This window comes from Molothrus aeneus, chromosome 9, assembly GCF_037042795.1.
Source record: "Molothrus aeneus isolate 106 chromosome 9, BPBGC_Maene_1.0, whole genome shotgun sequence".
NCBI classification, from domain to species: domain Eukaryota; kingdom Metazoa; phylum Chordata; class Aves; order Passeriformes; family Icteridae; genus Molothrus; species Molothrus aeneus.
In genome coordinates this window covers 14,184,566-14,205,254 of record NC_089654.1, presented here as the reverse complement: position 1 = coordinate 14,205,254, position 20,689 = coordinate 14,184,566, and the positions used below count along the sequence as shown (strand labels likewise).

Here is a 20,689-nt window from a genome sequence, read left to right as displayed (position 1 = left end):
AATTTTAAATGTGCATATGCAATCTAGTCTCTTTTTCTTAGGGTGCACAGTTGTGGTTTCAAAGTTACTGGTATGATCCAAACTAGGTTGAAGACTCTCATTGACTTGTTTGGAATAGATTCTCAAATTGCACTACCTTACTTGCAGTTTGAATTTGACTCTCCTTGCTCTTTTTTGATCTGATTAATCCAACCTTTTTCTGTGATACTTACTGTTTGGGGGGGAAAAAAGGGGATGGGGTCTAATGACATACAATTACTATTTAGAGATTAAAAACTTTCCAGATTGCATCAAGACATGAAGTGAAGGTTTGTGAAAGGCAGAGGTCACTTGTGAGTAGTCGGGAGAGAAAAAACCAGGGAAATTAGAGAGGGATTTGTTAAAAAATACATGCATATAATCTAGGCCAGAAGAGTATCTTTCAGGGCAATTTACTAACTTAATATGATACACTTAATTTGTGTAACAGCATGAAATACTATTAATTTCTGACTTTCTAGAATATACAGTACACAATATACAATTTGTCAAATAATCATTGTATTAACTATGAAACCACTTCTTTCCACTGTCCCCTGCTCTTTACCAAGGCACTGTTCCTTTAAATGGACTTGAGCATCTGCTATGTTCTCTGTCTATGTGCAACACTTCCCTCTCCAGCCCGAATATCCTGCCTCTCCTGTCCCTGGAGGAAAAAAGATCCTTTTTTCTTCTTTTTTTGTTTTCTTCCCTTTTTCTTTTTTGTCTTCTGTGCCTTTCTAGAACAGAAATGTATCTTTCCTACTGTCACTCTCACACCTTTGCTAGGCAGCTGTAAAGATAACATCTCATCTTTTTTTTTTCTCCTCTGTCGAGCACATTTAGTCCAAGTGCTTGTTTATATAAGAGTGTACTAACCTGATGAAGATGCTTTCATTTCTTCTTCACAAGTCTTTCTCCCTTTATATGTTAACCATTTTTGTTCAGCTGCCCTTCAATCTGTATGGTTGAGCAACAAACCTTCACTAATTTATGTGTATCAGGATTTCAGGGGGGAAATGACATATGCAGCAGGAACTGCAATCCCTTTCTGCCTGAGTGTGAATTCGGAGATTTCTGACAGCTGACTTGCTCCAAAAGTCCCAGTTTGAAAATAGAATGCTTTCTCCTATGTTTTTTAAAGCAATCTCTTGGAAACAGGTCTTTCAGGTAGATTACAAGCGAGATATGCCTCTGCATTTTTGTAGCTGAACATGGGTTATAGGTTATGCTTATTTTATAAGCAAAAACTTGTCACAGGTATGAGAACTGACTCAGAATTTGATGCAGTCATTACCTGACAATGCTGCTGCTGTTACTGTGCATGATCTGGGTGAGTCCTGCAATCAGCTTTGGCCTGTAACTGGCAAAGGCTGCCTGCAGAGCAATCTGTGCTGCTGTTCCTTCAGCTCTGCTCTGACCTGGGAGTAGGGCTTGGCAATAACAACAAATCAGAAGATGTGAGCTAGAAGAAGATGCCTGGGGAGGACCTGGCTCAGAGAACGAAATAACTTCGGGATGATTTCTGCTGTATAGAATTTAAAAAGAGCTGTAGGAGCTTGTGGCTGCCAGGGCCTGTCTGAGTGAGCTCTCCTCCTTCCAGCTCCCTCCTCTCAGCAGCTGCCCTTCATGTATTGCTCTGAGAGGTGTATTCCTGTCTCTCCCAAGTGATCCATTCCTCTGCTTAGAGAGTTGGTCATCTAAGGGCAGTTAGAGGAACAGTTGCATTTTACCTGGGAAGGCTGCAGCTTCCTCAGCAGGGTGGTGCTAGGTTTTCTTGCTGCAGAATTGCAGCATCTCATGCTACTGCACTGGGGATGCACAAACAGGGAGGTCTAAACAGGGGCAATTCTACTGCTCCCATGGCTTAGCCTACAATTCACAGCAGCAATTCACTGCTCTGGGTAATGTATCCCCCCAGATGAGATGCAGTGTCTCTTGACATGTCATGTCATGACTCTTGATCTGTCACTTGACATGGTGGGAAAAAAATGCTGAGACTGTCCCATTTCACTGGACCTTATTTGGCTTTTGGAAAGGAACAAAGGAAGGACTGCATCCTGTGTAAAATATTTTGGAAAACTAATGGTATAGAACTGCTGGTGCTTTGGTATTCAGTGAAACACTTGGTTGAAGATGGACTACTGAAGAGAAGTCAAGGAGTTGTAAAATAATTTTTAATTATTACATACAAGCTTAGGTCAGAATACGAATATTTATTGATATGGAATGGTGCTTTTGAAAAGTTAAAATCCTAAAGTAAGTTGGAGTACAGAGTACAGTCCCATTACTTTGTTTTCCTTATGGCTGAACTACTAATTGTCCTTAGAATACTCTGAAGGTAGCCATAAATCTTTACCAGCCACTCCTGTATGTGTGCTTAAAACTTGAGTGGTCACAGACCTTGACCCTAAAGAGTATTCTTTTGAGAAGAAAGGAATAGTGTCTATCTAAAGAAAAGCAGTAATTCAGCAGTGTGGTGCAGTTTGGAATTTTATGGTCCACCTTCAGAACACAGTGTGTTACAGTAACTTTGGGCAGATAATTTTCTGTGATTCTAAGATGAATGAAAGTTCTATGAGCTGCTTGCTTTTTATTAGCATATCATAGCTTGTAAATCATGCTGTGTTAGTAAAGGGCTGACATTTCTCACAGGGCAGTGTTAGTCCTCTTAACATTCTTCCAAATTTATTACAAGTTTTTAGTCAGTACAGCAAAGAAACAACTGCCATATATTTTTGTACATTCATAGAAGTCCTTAATTGGCTAACAGATGTACTTCAGTATTATTCCCAGGAACTAAACATGTCTTGTACTCTAGTGGTATTCTTAGCCTGAGAAACAGATAACATGCAATAGCCAGTGAGTCACTGTGCCCAGCACTGCTTTTCCTTCACTGTGGTTTTAAGGAGGACAAATGCTTTGCTTTCCCAACTCTGTGTCTAATTTTAGTATGCCAGTGGGCCCAAGGACTTTCAGGCCACCTTCTCAGATAATGTCATCCAAAACATTCAAACTTCAAAATGGCTGGGTGTTACTGCTGTGCTGACATTGTATCTGTGTATAAAACATCTCCTGTTCTTTGTGGATAAATACTCAGGGGCACTAAATGGTCATGAGGGAGATATTTGTCTTGTTACAAAGCAGAATTTGACTCCTGGTATATTTGTGACAGTCATAAAAGAACCATGATCTGTTCTTTTTATGCTTTTGCATTACTGGGCTATTAAGGGTAAATGTCTTGAAAGGAAGTTAGATCTTGGAGCTCAAAATATCTGCTTTTGTAGTTTCTTAAAAAGTGGCTGACTTGTCCAGAAAATACATCTTTCTCTCCTCTGTTGTGTGCACACACACAGAGAAAAAGAAAAAATGTGGACTTGTAAGTAATGTTTTAGTAATTTCCTTAATGCACATCTTGTCCAGTCTAATGACCACATATATTTTGCATTTAAGTCATGGCTGAATTTGACTTTGCTGTAATTTTCTGCTATTTATAGTAGAAGAAATCCCTTGTGCTCTCTATAAGCTATTTTAAATAAGTCTTGCAATCACCAAAAGCAGCAATATAAACTGATCTAAAGCTAGTGTGAGGAACTTTAGCTACACATATAACTGCAGAAAAGAAATGAAAGCTTTTAAAGATCAGTAACATATTAAATATGTTTTGAAAACATGTAGATTTGTTTGAGGCAGCCTGCCAAAGACAGCAGGCTGTATTGCCTTACAGACTTTGGTATAATAGTGCTGCATGTCCAGAGTCATGGAGCAGTGTGTTTAGAAGTGATGTATTCCCAAAGTTTTTTCCCTAATATTTCAACCCATTGTTCTTATGGTGCTTAAGCTGGACCTAAAAAACTTAATATGAGTGATTTTTCATGTAGTGCTGTATTCATGAGGGGAAAAAAGGAAAAGGGAATTTTGTGTGACTGTAGATGTAAAAAATAGCATTTTATGCAAATAAATGTTTGCTTTAAAAACTGAACATTTAAATGTTTGTCAACCCAAAATGTCTTCAAATCATATCTATTATGTCATGAAGTAGTCATGAAACTGCACCCACATTACCACATGGTTATTGGACAATTGCTTTAAAAAATATTGAAAAATAAAAAAGAGGAAACAGATTATTACTGTGATTTCAGTTATTTCCCATTTGGTACTGAAAACCTATCACACAGTGTGTCTGATTTTAATTTTTTACTTAAAATATGGTTTAAAGTATAAAACACTAAATTCATTGAGCTATATGGAGATAGAAAGTGGCGTTATTGATTGGATTCAGTGTTACCTATTTTCATGTCCAAAATGTCCCATACCCGAATGAAAATCAGAAAAAGAGGTAATATAATTTCATTTTGAAAATTATCACCGCAAAATGATTTTTCCAGAAAGAAAATAATTGAACTGCAATGAATAAAGTTTTGTATTTACAATAGCTTGATCAATCTTCTAAAATAAGCAGTTCTTTATACATGCAATTAAAAGTTTTTTCATATTTAGTTTCCTGCTATTTACTTCTTTTTTTCAGGACTTGCCTATGACAAAGTCTCTCTTATATTTTTTTAACACAGGTATCTGTCCATTCCAGAACGAATATTTTCTACAACCAGAGACTGAAATGGCATGATTGGAGTTTTAAGTAATTTGGCTTTGACAGTTTCACCCTTCACTGAGAAGTTGGAACAGAATTTGAACTCTATTTCTGCACTATCCTAGGTTATAATGCCATCCTTTCCTAATGAGGGAGGTATGCTAGTCTTGGATTTTTAATATACCCTATGAATTACTCAGTATGCTTGTACTTATAAATTGTGATGGAGTACTGTTTGTATTTTTAGTTAATTTGTATATGTAATTTGAGATATAAAAATGTTAATAGTTACAACATTATTTTTCAAAGATAACCATGGAACTGCTCCTCTGACTTTGAGTTCAGAACTACCCTATCAGAGCACGATTAAAAGAAAAGTCAGAAAGAAGAAGAAGAAGAATGGAGTCATCACTGCCAATATTGCTGGCACGAAATATGAAATTGGTAGGAAGCTGCATATTTTGTTTTCATCCTAATAGCCTTTGATGTGAGAGAGTTACTGATTAATGGACTGAATTAATGGACTCTGTATCAAGCTGACAGTGAGACATTTCTGAAGGAGTTCCTTTTATAAGAAACCTGGGGTTTTCTTGTAACATTTAATTCATAGCTTTGGATACTGTGCATCTATTAATCCCCATTTTTTACTCATATTGATTCCCACTTGTTACTTTGAAATGTAAAAACTTAAGTAATCAAGACAGCGGTGGAAGAGCCTTCTAAATACATATGTGTTTGGAAGTTTATTAAAGCCTTGAAAGATAAGCAGTGTAAATTCAATGTTAAATACTCTAATTACTATACAGAGGCATTTCAGTAGTGTCTGTTAAGGTTTTGTATTTTCATGTTTAGTGCTAAAATATTTTTTTCCTAGAATCAGAGTTATGCATGACATGTAATCAGATTTTTTTTAAATTAAAATAATGCATGCATTTGCTTTTGCAACACTGTACCTTCTCTAAGGAGGTATTTTTGTCCCTATCTGCAGTGACACTTATAGTCATCACTGCTTTAAAATTAACTTATGGCATAACCAAGATTAAATCTAACTGCTGTACAAGAGGATTTGTGCTGGATGGTTGGGGAATACCTTGAAGCTCTTTGCAGTTCCCATCAGGGGTTGTGCTGATTCCTGCCTCACTTTAAGGTGCTGAAACATTGTAATGGCAGGTTTGCAATAGACGGATGGAAATACTGCAAGATAAATAGCTTGCCATGCTAACATTGTTCTCTGACGAAGGGGTCTATATTGGAAGTATTTAAAATCTTAATTGGCTTTTTAAATGTTGAAAATGAATCTATTTTAGAGATTCAAAATAGTGCCTAAGAGTGTGATTTCTCCACAGTGCGTATAGTAATACAAGAGATGGGATTTGTGAAAACACGTGATGAGGATGAAACAGCAAATCTGATCTGGAGTGATTGTGCTGTGCAGCAAGAGAAGATTGCTGAGCTGCAGAACTATCAGGTGCAGTGGTTTTCAAGATTTCTGTCATGTTTCCATAATCTGCTTTCCTCTGAAACGTTCAGTAATTGTCAGTAACTGCTCAGTTCCGTTTGTGTGGAGGGGAAAAGAAACCCACACAAACCACAACCAAACAGGCTGCCTTAAGGCTGTACCACTGCATAGTTTAAAATCCTGTTCTCTTTTCCAGAGTTATTTGTTCTTACCATTTGGAATCTGGTGTATAAGTATTTGGGGCTGCTCTTTCATGCTTTTTTCTGCCAGTTGGGTGTTGTGAAATGATCAATTTAAAGAAGATACAAAACATCATTTATAAGTTTCTCATAAGCTTTGAAGCAGTAAGTTAGGAAACAGAGCTCTCTCTCCACAGTCCTGTGAATCAATATTTTGGTTTTTTTACCATTATCTTGTGTTTGCATTCTTTGTTTCTAGATAGCTTTGTGAATAAAAGTATGATAGTCTCATGTATGAAATTACAGTGGGCACTTATATGGATGGAAGAGAAAACAACTTGCAGCATCTTCAGCGTTGTTAAGAATAGGTAGTATAGTGTAAGATATTATCTTAAATAATTTAGATTTAACAGTACTTGTGTTTGCCTGAGCATGCAGATGAATCAGTTGAATGTTTTAAATGACTGTAATTAAATATGCCAGAAAAACTAAAAAGTTTCAATTAATTTTCCTTTTTTTTTTTTCTACTTCCTCAGAGAATCAACCATTTTCCAGGAATGGGAGAAATATGCAGAAAGGATTTTCTGGCAAGAAACATGACTAAGTAATATTTCTTTTAATATTAAGAAGTTTTCCAGCTGTGGTATTTAATGCAATAATATACAGAACTATTGCTTTTGAGGCTTGTTTATTTTTACTAAGAAACTAGGAGAGGACCAAGAATAATTTTCAAAGTTCTTTAATAACTTTAGCTTTGGTCCTGGATCTGTAGCATTGGAGCAGGCTACTTTGTTTCTCCAATTGACTTCAGTGGAGTGTTATGTGGGTTCACTTCCCTGTCTAAACACTGCAAAATGTAGATGAGTCTTGAATTATTGTACAATAAACCTAATACATAATCCACCCACGTATATATCCCATAATAGTAGAACAGAATAAAAGAACTGTATGTGGCTGGATACTGCATCTGGACTATCCTGTGCAATGTGCTGTAGGATTACCCTGCTTCATCTGGGACACTGGACCTGAGGACCCACTGAAGTCCCTTCCAACCTGACCAATTCTGTGATAGTACTTGTTTAAAATAATTAATGGCTATATTTTTGTGTATATCAAATTTAAAAAATGTGAAGCATCTTACTGTTTACGTAAGAAATTAGTCAGTGAGGCTCATTTGTCTAATTACAAATTCTCCTCACTCTAGTGGAATAACTGGGTTCTGAGGAATTATCCTAGCTGAGAATCTGTGAGTAAGACTTGTAAGAAAACAATACTATGTAATGATCTGATAGCCTAGTAAGGAAAGGTTTGAGGGTAAATATATGTCAATATTTTATTCTAATCTAAATTAGTTTGTAGAGCAATTATTAATAGAGCTAATCTTTTGGCCCTCAACCTGACTTACACAACTTAACTGCTAACAGAACAGAATTTGTTTTCATATGAATGTAATTGATGTGATATCTTCTCTCTCTCTCTCTCTATCAATTTTTCCCCTCCCTCTATCAATTTCTTTCTCTTTCCTTTTCTCTTCTGTAATGAGAACACATAACATGTAGAATGTATGCAACTATTATGATGCAAATACTGTGTGCATTGCTGTGGTGTCTCCATGTCCTATGTGTGGACTAGAGCTCCCCGTGTCAGTGGTGCTGTAAAAGCACTTTTCACTGCCCCTCTCAGACTGAAAGTGAAAACAGAGATGGCACATGGAGGCAAACAGCCATTAGGAGAGGTCTTGGAAACAGTCAGTCAGCTTGGTACACAGTGTGTACCCTGTGTATTGCTGCAGTTCTGTGATCTTTTTTAAAAAATATGGAAAATGGACAAAAGGCTCTTGTTATCATGCACTTGTTCTTTCAAATACAGTCTGATGATACCTCTCTCAACCTACTGAATTCTGAATTCAAAACTGACTCTACTGATTACTATCATTGAGAGATAATGAAACTAACTTTTTATTGAGAATTGGTATAGAGTAGACTTCTTTTTCTTTTACTTCTATGTTTGTTGTTCTACTGATTTCACCCTTCCATTTTATGCAAGTTGTTGGGAATAAAGTGAAAGAACAAATCTACCTTACTTTGAGAGGGAAATACTATTCAGGAGGTAATGCACTTCAGGAGTTAATTTTTCAGGCAAGATCCAGGCACTCTGGATCACAGGACCATGTGGTTTTCACATGCAGAAAGGTGGACGGGAGCAGTGTAATACGTAACATGTGTAATATGAAAGAAGACAACTCAGCAAAGGAAATACAGGAACAGAGAATAATGGAACAGATGGAAAGAGGAATGTAATTGAGAAAAAAAGGCAAGCATGAACATCGTTTTCATGGATAATAACAAGAACACAGAAAAGAAGTAATAATAGGAGTGCCATCATAGGGCCAAGTAGATCTTAAGAGACCGTTGTGAAGGGTCTCTTAGATGAGAGCTCCTTGTGTGAGGGATAAGTGTGGTTACAAATTGAATACAGTAAATGGGGGAGAAGGTGCATGGGATGAGTGGGAAGGGGCACAGATCCATCTATGCAATATTGTCTTTTCCAACACCTTTGTTGATTGTATTTAAAAGGTTCATAAACTGATCATGGGCCAAGAATCATTCTCATCCATATATGTCCACTATCATTTCATATGTGAAAAGTCAGAGGATTTTGAAATTTAGGCAGTGGTATCTGCATTATTAGACTGAAGGTTGTGCCTTCAGTGAACTATGTTTTGTTCAACACATTGATTCTTTTGTACAGAAAGCACTCTGAGAAATCAAGAGCACAGTCTGACCACATTTGTGAGCTAAAATAGTACTCAGAAGAAAAATAATTGGCTGTTTATTTCTCAGACCTCCTGATAAGGACAGCAAAAGCTAAAGGATAGAGCAGCACAGTGAAAAAGTGGTTACTCATGATAGTGGACAGCCCATGTACTGAAAAATAGGGCTATTGTAATGGAATAGGCCTTGATTCCACAGGCTACTTAATGATGTTCCTAAGCCCTTTCTGAATAGGGCCTTGCAGGGAAAGAACAGAGCTGAATTCTTTTTTTGAAAGTTTTAGTGAGCCCCAGAACCTACAAACAATGCTGAAGTATTCCACTTCATAATATTAAGTGTTTGTAATCCCCCAGTTATGCATTAAAAAGATAAGGCATACAGAACTGATATATTGATATTATTTTTTGACTGAAAGTCAAAAAATAATATCAATATATCAGGAATAGCTTGAAGCTAGAGTAGGCAGTGTGTATATTGAAACCCTTGAGTAAGTTAAATGACAAGTCTCTAGCATGTAACAGGAGGCATATGATAAATAATCTGGAAAGGAATTTAAACTAACACAGAAATTGCTTTTTGCTTAAAAATAGCATAATTTCTGCCTAGATAAGATACTCAGTTGGCAAAGTAATAATATTCATAAAGATAGAGCAGATGGAGAGTAGTTTAACTATATGAATCAATCAGGAATTCAAATATCTACTTCTGTTTTCAAAAAGCTTTCCTGAATATTTAGTGGCTTTCGTTGAACTAGATGTCTTAGAACAATAGTTACAATGAAGCTGCAGAAGCACTGAACCTCGTGCAGTAGTGCTGTAGCCATTGTGGTTTCTGCAGAGTGTTTGTTGGGTACTTGGCTACACTCAGTTTGGTGACAGTGTATCCATTATACCAGTAGGGCTTGGCTACAGTCCTAGCCCTACGCATGTGGCTCAAAAAAGCTCTGGTTTTTTCTATTAGTATTTTAGCCACTTAAAGAAAAAGTATCTGCCCAAGAGTATTACGTAAGCTCATAGTAGAAATGAAAAATAAAAATGATATTTCCTTTTTTACACATTATTATGCTGATGCTATTAGTTTTCAATACAAAAGGAGAAATATACCTAAATCTGTATTTAATTAAAAAATATTAAACTTAACCATAGTGGCATTAAAAAAAATAAATCTAAGTTGGGGAACTTCCTGTATCACTTAATTCCTTTTTAAACTTCCAATTCCTTTCTGTTGGTCTGGGCATATTTGTATTTTAGACGTGTCTACTCTATGCTACAGAGTAATTGTGAGTTACCTGAACTAATTTCATATGAGGTTCTGTATGAAGGAAGTTTCAGGTACTCTGAGTACCTGAAACAAGCTAGCTACCCCAGTGTGTAACTCAGCAAAGACTAAATTTATCCTGTTGGGAGCTATGGTGCCAGTGTGCATAGTACCACCGAGTCCCCATTGCTCCTACACCTTGGCTGCTGAGCAGTGTTAAAGGAACTGTGTGTACCTCAGCCATTCTGACAGGTGGGGTGGGTGTAGCTCCTGTCTGCCACATACGCAGCTCTGGGTGATGGACACTTCTGCTACCTGAATTCTTTACCATTCTTCTTCTTCCATTTCTGTTCACAGAGGTATAGAATTTTTCTTCACAGAGGTACAGAATGAGATACACTCACTACCTCAGCTGCCACAGCTATTAAAGCAGGGAGATCAGGACCTTGCTGCATCCTTTCCCCAGATTCAGAGTTTGATTCCCTATTTTTATTTTACTTCTTTTGTTCCACCCCTTCATCCTACTCCCTTCCTGCTTGATCTTGCTTTGAATGTCTTTGCTTTCTTTTGATTAAATTAGGTGCTTCTTGGAATCTTAATCCAAGTATACTGGGACCAAAGACTAATCAAAGCTTGTGTGATTTGTCCTATATAGGAAATGAATGAATTGCTTGGCCTGTGTCAAAGTCTATTTACTACAATTCCTTATTTTTAAAATTTTTTCAAAAGGAACAAAAAACTCTTCCTTAATTTCTTCCTTCCAATTGCTTTTTAATTTTAAATTCAGTTCTTTTTGCACCCAAGAAGAAACTCCAAATATCCCAACTCCTCTTTTTTGAGTCCATTGATCCTCATAGCTCCCCAGACATCTACCAATATGAAAATTAAAATACTTCCCAAATACCACCTCCCCCCCACCAAAAAAAAAAAAAATCCATGTTTTTTTAGGAGTTCAATATTTCTAAGAATAGGAATAGCATTAAGTCATTTGAGTAAATGGCCAAAAATTGCAACAGGAGTGAGATGGATGCCAAGAAATGAGATGGATACCAGTAACATAATAAGCACATAAGCAAAAATGCTCAAGATAGTCTGCTTTTGAATATAACACATTCACACTCATATGAATATGTAATAGAATGCTAACTATTCTTACAGAAATGCAAAAGTTTGCTTTCATATTACAGAATTTTGCTGAAAAAGCTCCCTTGTCAAATTGTCATTGCTTTTTCATCTTGAGGATTGAAACATCAAAGTAGTCAAAAGATTTTAACTCAATTACCCTTTTTGTGCAGAATGATCAAGAGTCAGCCTCAGGAGTACAGTTTCATTCCTCGAACGTGGATCTTTCCTGCAGAATACACACAATTTCAGAACTATGTAAAAGAATTGAAGAAGAAACGTAGACAGAAAACTTTCATAGTCAAACCAGCTAATGGTGCAATGGGACATGGGTGAGTTGTGAGTTAACTTCAGTCTTCTTACCTGTTAAAGGTGAAATCCAGTGCTACTTACAACATTAACAGAAGCTGTGTATTAATAAGAAGATTGTATTTTGAGTTGTGTGAAAGTCAGTGTATTGGGTGAAGGCTTCACAAGCCTTAAATAAACATAATTATTATGAACACAGTTATTTTATTATGAATTTTTCTGCTGTGCTTAGATTTATAGGGTGAGATTGTATTGGGCATAAATGGCAGGGTTCTGGTGGCTGGAGGCTGCAGGGATGTGTGGTGGAAAGTCAGGATCTTTCACAGCTTTAAAACCAGCTCAAACACTCCATTGTGTTCCCAAACTGCAGCCAGTCAGAGATGCAGAAATGTGTTTGAGGGCAGCAGCCACAAAGTTTAGGAGAGACAGAGGAGATGCTGTTGGGGATGTGGCTGGATGTGCACTCTTGAAAGCAGGGTACACCCCTGAAGAGACTGCAACCTGCAGTTGAGTTGAAGAAGTTTTGTTTGTGACAGGGCGACGCAGTAAAAATCCAATGAGATAAATATTGCAATTGTATTTTTAGTTCTTTTTTTTAGATATTTTGGTTTTAGCTTTTATTGCTTTTAATATCAATTTGAATTATACTATATAGTAAAACTCTTAGTTTTTCAGCATATGTCAGAATTACTATAAAAGTAAGGCTCCTGAACTTTCAATTTCTTTATTTTTCAGTCTTCTTGATAAGGGCTAAGATAAGCTAAAGGGAAAGGTGCTAGCATAGTTCAGAGAAATTTCTGCAAAGTACTTCACTCTATGAGGACTATTCAGTACTAAACCTCTGAAATGTATAATGAATAATAGGGAATAAGGTTAAGGTAGCCTTAAGGTTCTGGGAATTTTAGGTTAATAATTGTATACTGAAAATATTAGCTTTTACAGTTATTTAAAATTCTATATTGTTAGAGATTGGAAGTTCAAAGTTCATATGTAAACCTTTTTTCATTCTGGTGTGAGGGAACTGGAAATACAGAAATACTGAGCTTAATCTGTGCCATCCTCAGTCATACAGATCAGTGTCCTGCTTGCAAACTTCATCACCTACGGTTAGCACTGAAAGTTCTTTGCAGTCTGTGCCTCAGGCAGAAGTTGTGACAAAGACTGGAAGTCTATTTTTAGAGATGGATGAGGAATAATCACAGAAGCTGGAGACTGGTCGTTCTGCCAAACAATTTCTAAGTGTAGAGCAAACCCATTACTACAAATTGTTGAATCAAAGCAAGCAGAAAGTTACTTTGAAATGGCTCGTTGCCTTTTTCCATCTAGTGAACCACAATAAAGGACAGGAAACAAAAGCCTTGTAAGGGAATGGAACTTTGTCTCTGCCCTAAAAATCAGATATCTAAGTCTCTTTCTCTAGGTAGACCTTAGCTGCCCTACTTGGCTGGGTGACCATGATAATCTATTTCAAAGAGTAATGTCCAAGTTTTAAAATAACTTTTGTTTTTACCAGGATCTCTTTAATAAGAAATGGAGAAAAGTTACAAGCTCAGGATCACTTAATTGTTCAGGAATATCTTGACAAGCCATTTCTCATGGAAGGCTACAAGTTCGATTTACGTGTGTATATTCTTGTGACCTCCTGTGATCCATTAAAAATATTTTTATATCATGATGGACTGGTGAGAATGGGCACAGAAAAGTATCACCCTCCCAGTGACTCAAATTTGGTAAGTTGGAGTGAATTCCAATTTATTGCTTATGGTATAGACTTTAACCTGTGTAGTGGTTGCAGGTGGTAAAATTAAACAAACTGGGAGTTGAGTTCATCTGGGTAAACTTCTGCATTGTCATTGAAGAGAAAAAATTTTATGTGAAAGACACTTAACACATGGTTTTCTATCAAAATCACAAATATAGCCACATTATTGCTTATCTATAAAATTTTATATGACTTTGCATGTATGTACACTAAAGAATTTAAATATATTTTAGAGGAAAGCAAAAGATAACAACCCAAAAAAAAAAAAATAAAATCACTGCAAGAATGGGCACATTGCTTTTATATTCATCTGAGACTGGGGTTGGCAGGTGGTAATAAGCTTTATCTCCTGCTAGATCATTGCTTAGCATCCATGAAGTTTGGAGCCTTTGCTGAGGGTCCAGCCAGGTTTCAGCCATTGTGTTGGGAAGTGAGGCAGAAAGGAGAGAACCAGCACCGCAGGGGCCCAGTGCTCACTGCAGTCCCTGAACATGAGGAATCTCCTGCTGCTGCTGCTGTTGGTGACTGCTTCAGCAGGGACAGGAGAATGTACTTGGCAGCTTTAGGGTGATTCAGTAGAGCTGCCTCAAAACACAGAGAAAAGCAAGAAATGCCAAGGGTAATGCTAAAGATTTTGCACAATTTCCTCCTCTTGTTCCACTGTTGCCCTGTTGGGGGGTGTAAACCCTTCTCTTTTGGCTCAGACCAAATTGCAGATGTCTAAGAAAGAAGTATTGGAAGCAGCATTGGAAGCTATTAGTAGATTAGGTTTGTTATACTCTCTCTGTACTCCATTGCTTTTAGAGCAGCTTCCATGTAATTATGTAACAGAAAACACCATTTTGCCTATGTGAAACTTAAAATTCTGACTGTCTCTTGGTGTGCCTTTGAAAAACGCAGGTACAATTTGAGGCCCAGTACAAATGCTATATTTGGAAGTGTTCCAGTACTATATTTGGAATGGTTTGCTTTTACAATTTGTGTATTGCTGCTAATCTCGGCATTAGCAGCACTGAAATATGCTCTGAGAGGATAAACAGAGCAGGCAGCTGTTTCTGTGTTCTCAGAACTGTTCATGCTGGAAGTTGTCTATTGTGTGAAATAACGTGCTTGTCACTAATGACATTGTTCTTTGGATGACATATTTCCACAGTGACATTGTTCCAAATACCTTTGGACTATCAGTTCAGATGCCCAAACACTTTTATTTTTTTTGGTAGTCTAACACATAATTACTTTTGTCTGAAATAATTTGAATTTCATGGAATGATGACTCAAAACCAATAGATTTCAGAATGATTCTTAAAGGAGTAATGAAGTCATGGGAGAAATTCATTGCTTCTAGTGCTACTACAATAACTCATTTGCAATTAAATTGATTGGTTTTGGTAATTTCATTAAGTTTTTTAAAGATAAGGAAGTGTAGTAAGATAAATGGCAGCAGAAGGCTTGTGTTATCTATTAAAGATGAATTGGAACAGAAGGCTTATGGTCACCTTAGAATATCATCTACTCTCATGTATGTAATCAAACATGACAGAGAACTGTCACTGTGATGAGGACAGGCATCACCATAGTGTAAGTGAAAAGCTGAATTAATCCCTGTGAGATAATGTAAATGCACAGATCATGATTTATAAATTGAGCTGGGAAAAGGAATGCTTTCTTTAAATTCAACTGATAACTTGAGTCTATTGCTGCTGACATTTTGCTCCGTAAAGGAACTCAGTCATTTATGTAACGTATGTTTTGAAATTTACCTCCCTCTGATGTATGGCTACCAGCCAGTTAAAAATGAGCAATTTTGGCAGATATCAGCATGGCAGATGAGTTTATATGTAAAAGATATTTTAAAGTATCACTATCATGAGAACACTTCTCATAAATAAGTTACAGTGAAAACTGAAATGTGGGATTGTCTATGAAGCAGATGCCAGAGTGTCTTTTAGCACTTTAAAAGTAGCACTTTAAAATACTGACATTATTGTTTGCTTCTTGTGGAATGTAATAATTCTCTAAGTTATGATAATTGCTCTTTACTTTTTTAGGTAGTTGTTTATATAGACACTTGTAAAAATGGCAGATATAGTATCTAACCAGATGTGGAGTGGTGGATCAGTTCACTGCAACTGGCTTAAGTAGAAGCCCAGGTTTTGTTGTAAGAAGGCTACGGAGCACTCAGTCATGCAAACTCCCAGAATCAGAAACACTAAATCTGCACGTAGTGTATTTCCAAATATGAGCTGTTTGATTATGTCTTTATTGATTTAATATCCGTTTTTCTTTACATGATTTTGAATTGACTATTTTAGAATTGTTTTTAAAGTTTTTAAAATGTCTTTTCTTCCTTTTTTTAGAGTCAATTGTATATGCATCTGACTAACTACTCTGTCAATAAACATAATGAACACTTTGAACGGGATGAAACAGAAGACAAAGGAAGCAAACGCTCCATAAAATGGTTTACTGAGTTTCTAGAAACAAATAATCTTGATGTCTCCAAATTCTGGAGTGATATTTCAGTAAGATAGACTAAAGCACTTTATTTTTTTTGTGTATTTTTAGAAAATTAATTGCTTCTGCCATCTGCTTTACTGCAATTCAGAATGATTTTTGAAACTTTATTAACCCAAATTCTCAGCAATGGATGTCACAAAGGACATACTATAAACTATTATTATGTTTTTTAAAATATTAAATTCATAGTCTGATTACAAATTAAATGTTAACGTTTTTTCTGAGGATCAAAAGTCCTTTCAAGCAGTTATTCACATAAGGAATATGCCATTTAAAGGTACAAAGGAATCATGCCATTTAAAATCTTGGAGACTTTATTTTAGTGTATAAAGTGAATTTTATGTGTAAATATTTACAAAATTGTAGTCAGTGTTGCATATATCTTTGTACTTACTCAAGCACCATTGAAGTGGTTATGTTACAGGTGTCTTTAGATGAGGAATAGGCTTAAGATTGTTAGAGCTTAAAGCTGTTTGTATGATTCTGAGAACACTTATCAAAAATTATACTGCAAAATGAAATGGATGAAGATTGGCTATACTATTCAATGTTACCAATTTGCTTTTATTCTTTAACTTATTGCAAGTCTCAAAGTTTGTATGTAGCATGGAAAGTACAGCAATAGTCTAGAACTATAGAAAGTTATATATGGTACTACATAGGAATAGTTTGTTTACTATACACTATTTATTTGGTATTTTAAATTTTTTTTTCTAGTAGATATGTAAATGAAATTTGAGATATTAAAGCATGGAACACTGTAGTTCAGTATGTGCTGGTGTTTTCTCTCCTGATGAATTTTTCTGCACTGAATCCCTGCAGGAGCTGGTGGTGAAGACTCTGATAGTGGCAGAGCCGCACGTGCTCCACGCCTATCGCATGTGCAGGCCGGGGCAAGCACCAGGAAGTGACAGCGTCTGCTTTGAAGTCCTGGGATTTGATATTCTGCTGGACAGAAAACTAAAACCATGGCTCCTAGAGGTAAACCTCTTTATATAGATGTAAAGTAAATTTTTAGGCATAAAGTTAACTAAGCCCCAGCTGAATCCATATCTATGTAAGAAAACCTGCCACGAAAATTTGTGTACTGTTGTTGGGTACATGAATGGTGCTTTTCTGCAGCATCCATACAGAAGTGCAGTATCACCTTGCAGTGATTTTTGATACTGAAAAAAAGGTAATTGTTTTCCTAGACTGATGTTGCATTTCAGATGTTTTTGAAAGTTTTAATGGGAAATGTAACATTAATGTAGTTATTGTAGCTAGAGGACCTTGATTATAGCAAGTGGGTGCTACATAGGTTTCCTTCATGAGTATGGCTATGTAATATGGCTCTGGTAACTTTTGTGAATGTGTGACCTTAATCTTTTCCTTTTCATGGATATGTGTTCTTTTCCTCTCCTGTGCTTTTAAAAGCACGAAAGCATGGCCATAAACAGAGAAAATGAATTTGATATACAGGAAATTCTGCAGACAATTGGTATGATGGGATTGGAAGAAACATTTATTCTCTGATATGTTTGTTAGTGGTACAGTTAAATTACGTGGTGCTCACACACATTTTCAACCAGAAATGTTTGAACTTTGTCTGTTGTGTCTCTTATATGGCTCTATTAATAACATACAGATGATGTTCACTTGTCTGTTTTCAGATTGTCTTATTTCATTCTGTTAACTGGTTGGGGGGCTGTGCAGCTTGGGGAAAAAAAAGCAAAATGTATTCAAAAACCCTCTATTGACAGCAAGTCATGAATATGATTTAGCTACTGATGAACAAAATATACACAATTAACTTACTGAATTATAACCTCATTTGCAGGCCATTAATACTGTCAACAGTTGTTTTGTTGTACTTATTTCTCTCAGGGATTCATTATAATTTTAATTAGAAAAATAAAATTCCTCCACTGTTGCCATGCAGACATAGCATATTTAGTGGCTTTGATGTTCTCGCCAACAGCAGCGCATGACATGAACTTAGTCTGTACTACATCAACATCTTCTGTTTTTGTCCAGTGAAGCTTGCTGCCCCTTTGATTTAGCACTGCACTTCCAGATTATCATCTGTAGGTTGCCTGTAGCTGGCATATAACTGTGTGTAGTTATTTGAGTGCAGACTGAAGGGTCTGTGTAACATTTCATTCAGCCTGGTAGCAAATGCTGACAGACCAGTTCTGTGAGAGGTGGTGAGTCAGCCAGCATAGGGAGTCCATTCTGAAGGACCCCTCTCTGTCTGCTCTGATGTTTCCATGAGCTATGGAGATTTTGGGGCGTTTGAGTAACTGCATATGTGTCTCAGAGGAGAATCATGTTATCCCAAACTCCTTGTTTAGGAGGGAGTAAAGTAGTAAATGCTCCTAGTGGAGGTATTTTGAGTTGCTGGAGAATACTTCACAACTTTGAATTGTGTACCTAGTTATTATTTTTTTAAAAGCAAAAGTCCAAGTATTTCCTTTTCTGCTTTTGGTAATATACGTATCCTTCAGCTTGCTTTGCCAGACATTTACCAAAACTAACACAAATTTCAAATCTTGAAACTTGCTAATTTTGCATACTTATTTACTATTTTTTACCTTGCTTGTTCATGCTTTTTTGCAGCAATTCTAACAGAGTGTGTAGATGTATGCACACTGTATGTATGCTGTGTGTAGTGTAGTAAAGGTCAAATCTGCAGTGTATGTACATAGACTATACATAATATATATAGTTGGTGTGTATATATATATATATATATATGCACATATATAGATAATTTGTTATTTTCTAAAACACTTGAGCTACTTCCACAGATTTCCACTCTTATCTCTTTCCACCATTTCCCTCTTGTCAAAACCCCCTTAGGGGAGTGAATCATTCTTTCTAACAGTGGTAACGAGTCCTAATCACAAGGCCCTGAATGTTCCCAGTGTTATGGGAAAATTTCCAAAATAGGATTAGGATGATTAGTTTCATGTTTCCATGCCTCATGTAGCTTTTCTGTTATAAAGATAGCTTAACAAACTATTAAAAGAAATAAATTGTGCAACTTATTATAATGTCTCCGCTTTCCTTTTCAACAAAAGCTGACTTTTGTTTATATTGCCTTGATGCATTGTAGCTCCCCTGCTCCTTGATGCTACTGAACTTCCGGAACCTTCCACCGTAGCGAGGGTTGTGGGAAATGCAGGATTGCCATCTTGTGGCACCAAGTGTTTCTGGCAAGGATCTGTGCAGCCTCCATCCTTTCTGAGTAGCAGCAATGACCTAGGCCTCCCTTCGATTCCCAGGAAATCCAGCTTTACTTTTTGACCAAAATTTCCAAGTTAGTTTATTTTATGTAAAAGAAAACCATACAGTTGAAGTTCTTGGATGGACTCCAGCCTTGTTCACCCTCATTATAGTCAGCTAGGATCACACATTTATGATCATAGGAGAAAAAGATAACTTGCATTTTAATAACTTACTCAAGTGTAGGATACCTAACTTCCTTTATGATTTATGTGGGCAAGGCAAAGGAAACCTTACATATACATTCAGAAATTTATTATTTACTGTCACCAAGCTAGCAAAATCTGTTCAAAACTTTTTCAATCCAGGTAAAATGAATGTGAACGTCTTAAACCAATCAATTATTGCTAATTCCTAATAATGAAGTAGTTAAAGTTCACATACACAAACTTTCTGGTATCTACTTGTTTCTCTTCTGTTATACTTGCCCTGTTTGTACCCCTGGAGGTCCAAAGGCCACCACAGGGGTAGGAGAAGTCTACTTCTCCAAAAAGAGATAGTAGGTGGTTATACCAAGTTTTTAGTGTCTTATGTTCTTCACCAGGAAGAACACACTCTTGATGGTGAAGTTTTCTTCATCTTGCTCTTAATTTCATTTTTCTTTGTTTGCTGCTATGATCTACTTACTAGCGGTTCATTTACTGGCCAGCAATTCCACATTGTCTCCAACTTTTAGCACAAGTCTTTTACATCTCCTGGAATCATGCCATGTGCTTTCTTTGTTACCTCTAGACCCAGTATTATCTAGTTTACAAGACTGCATTCCTGTAGTGAACACAATTTAGCCAATGGCATCAGTATCTAGATTTTCAAGACCTTTGCAGTCATCATTTGCTTGTACTTTTGGGGTCCCTCATACAATCCTGTTTTTGACAACAATCTTCAAGATGTGCCTTGCTGATAAAATTACTGATGTAATATTAACACAACCTAGTTGTGCATGTCCTGGTTCTCGGGTCACTGAACTCCAAATAACCATCTCCCAGCTGGTAGATGCCAGACAATGGTTTGGTAAGCTGTTATTGTGAATAGCTATTGTGGCATATCACTAGTATGTTATCAAGATTACAATGCCACAGTCGTACAGATTAGTCAGCAACCCTATTTATTGTCTTTGTGATATGATAGTGGATGAACAGGTCAGTCTAAAGAGGTTGGTCAATGAAATATTTGGATAAAAGTCTTCCAAAAAAGAATATGTATAAATCTTTTCACTATTTCTGCTGAATTTTCAAGATTTTTCTTTCAACATCAGATCTCACTGCTCACTTTGCCAGTCTGTCTGCAAAAATAGCAAAGAGGCTGACTCCCAAAGCTGACAGGTACCTGTCAATTATGAGCATAAGTGATGGGGCAGCTGGGACTCAGCAACAGGACACTGGGTGGCACAGCAGCCACAACAGTTCTGTCCCACAACTGTAGAGGCTCTAAGAT

At 36.6% G+C, this 20,689-nt stretch overlaps 1 protein-coding gene across 6 annotated transcripts in view; it reads left to right on the top strand.

Annotated features, from left to right (window-relative positions):
* The window catches only part of TTLL7 (tubulin tyrosine ligase like 7), a 65,587-nt gene that overhangs the window by 15,258 nt on the left and 29,640 nt on the right, over positions 1 to 20,689 (top strand). For all 6 annotated transcript variants that reach the window (XR_010784074.1, XM_066555587.1, XM_066555592.1 and 3 more), the window contains 8 exons: positions 4,590 to 4,765; positions 4,919 to 5,053; positions 5,956 to 6,077; positions 6,784 to 6,851; positions 11,574 to 11,732; positions 13,223 to 13,439; positions 15,829 to 15,993; positions 16,811 to 16,969. Coding sequence is in view for 5 of the 6 variants with exons in the window: in XM_066555587.1 (XP_066411684.1) it covers positions 4,741 to 4,765; positions 4,919 to 5,053; positions 5,956 to 6,077; positions 6,784 to 6,851; positions 11,574 to 11,732; positions 13,223 to 13,439; positions 15,829 to 15,993; positions 16,811 to 16,969 (1,050 nt within the window). In the remaining variant the exon portion in view is untranslated. The remainder of the gene's footprint in view (positions 1 to 4,589; positions 4,766 to 4,918; positions 5,054 to 5,955; positions 6,078 to 6,783; positions 6,852 to 11,573; positions 11,733 to 13,222; positions 13,440 to 15,828; positions 15,994 to 16,810; positions 16,970 to 20,689) is intronic.